Below are 1,406 nucleotides of genomic sequence, written 5' to 3'. Positions count from 1 at the left end.
TTTTTTTTTTTCTTTTTTGACAAAGAAGTTGGGAGTAACAAACTTAAAAATTAGTGGAGCCATAAATACTTGCTCAAAATGTTAAAATAGCAACTTTGAAATTAAAGAGTAAGCTAAATGGAAATGATTAGATGTATTAATGCATATACTCCAGTCATTGTAGTAATATATCTGTTCTGTAATGTTACCAACATGTGATTAACAGAGAGAGCCAGCCCATTTGCCCTCATGCTGCTGCTCCAAGCAAGCTAATGTATCAAAGAGTTGTTTCCCCATACCCAGCAGAACCTCAGAAGAGGAGAAACAAATGGCATCACCAAGAATCTGGCTTGGCTGTTGTGTTTAAGCGTGCCATTCCAATTCACTAAGAGCGGGCTCTACCTTAGGAGTTCTGGAGGCACAGTGGTTAAAAGTGCTTGGCCGCTGACAGGTTGGTGGCTTGAACCCACCAGCCACTCCATAGAAGAAAGGTGTGACAGTCTGCTTCTATAAAGATTTACAGTCTTAGAAACTCTATGGGGCAGTTCTACTATGTCCAATAGGGTCACTGTGAGTTGGAATCCACTTAATAGCAGTGGGTTTAGTTTTTGGTTGTTTGGGCTCTACCTTGCATCCTTGGGGGTACCAGTAGCTTCCCAAATCCTCCATTTTCACCCTTGGTAAAACTCCTCAAAAATTTAAAAATCCTTACCAATTTCTCACCCATGGAGTCCCTCCTCCTTTTTTTTTTTTTTTTTTACCATGAAATCATTTCAACATACTTACAAATACACAACATTTTCTTTCTGAGTTTCTAGATTAAGTGCTATTGTGTGACAATTTGTACATCCATTACTATCACTTTGATATTTTGCTTTTAAGTGTATATACATTTGAATTAATCCTGTTGGAAATCATGTCCTCCTGGCATTTCATTCCAGACTCTGTGCTTGTGGTGAAGGCAAGACAGCCAAAGCCTTTCTTTGCTGCAGGAAATACATTTGAGATGACTTGCAAAGTGTCTTCCAAGAATATTAAGTCACCACGCTACTCTGTTCTCATCACGGCTGAGAAGCCTATGGGAGACCTCTCTAGCCCCAACGAAACCAAGTACATTATCTCCCTAGACCAGGATTCTGTGGTAAAACTTGAAAATTGGACAGATGCATCACGAGTGGATGGTGTCGTGCTAGAGAAAGTACAAGAAGATGAGTTTCGCTATCGAATGTACCAGACTCAGGTCTCAGATGCAGGGCTGTACCGCTGTGTGGTGACAGCCTGGTCTCCTGTCGGGGGCAGCTTATGGCGAGAAGCAGCAACAAGTCTCTCCAATCCTATTGAAATTGACTTCCAGACCTCAGGTGAGCAGAATGCCGTGTTGAATCATAGACTAAGCTAGAAGATGCCTTAGGGCTTTCATATTGTGT

General features: G+C 41.3%; 1 protein-coding gene across 1 annotated transcript in view; it reads left to right on the top strand.

The window, feature by feature from the left end:
• PTGFRN (prostaglandin F2 receptor inhibitor) overlaps nt 1–1,406 on the top strand; it is a gene marked incomplete at its 5' end in the record, with an annotated part of 61,064 nt that overhangs the window by 34,626 nt on the left and 25,032 nt on the right. The window contains one exon of the mRNA XM_007948667.2: nt 921–1,340. Coding sequence (XP_007946858.2) covers nt 921–1,340 — 420 coding nt within the window. The remainder of the gene's footprint in view (nt 1–920; nt 1,341–1,406) is intronic.

This window comes from Orycteropus afer, unplaced genomic scaffold (assembly GCF_000298275.1).
Source record: "Orycteropus afer afer isolate SDZICR_OR568_19922 unplaced genomic scaffold, OryAfe1.0 scaffold00010, whole genome shotgun sequence".
NCBI lineage: Eukaryota > Metazoa > Chordata > Mammalia > Tubulidentata > Orycteropodidae > Orycteropus > Orycteropus afer.
The sequence above is the reverse complement of the archived record's forward strand: the minus strand, read 5'-3'. Positions and strand labels throughout refer to the sequence as shown.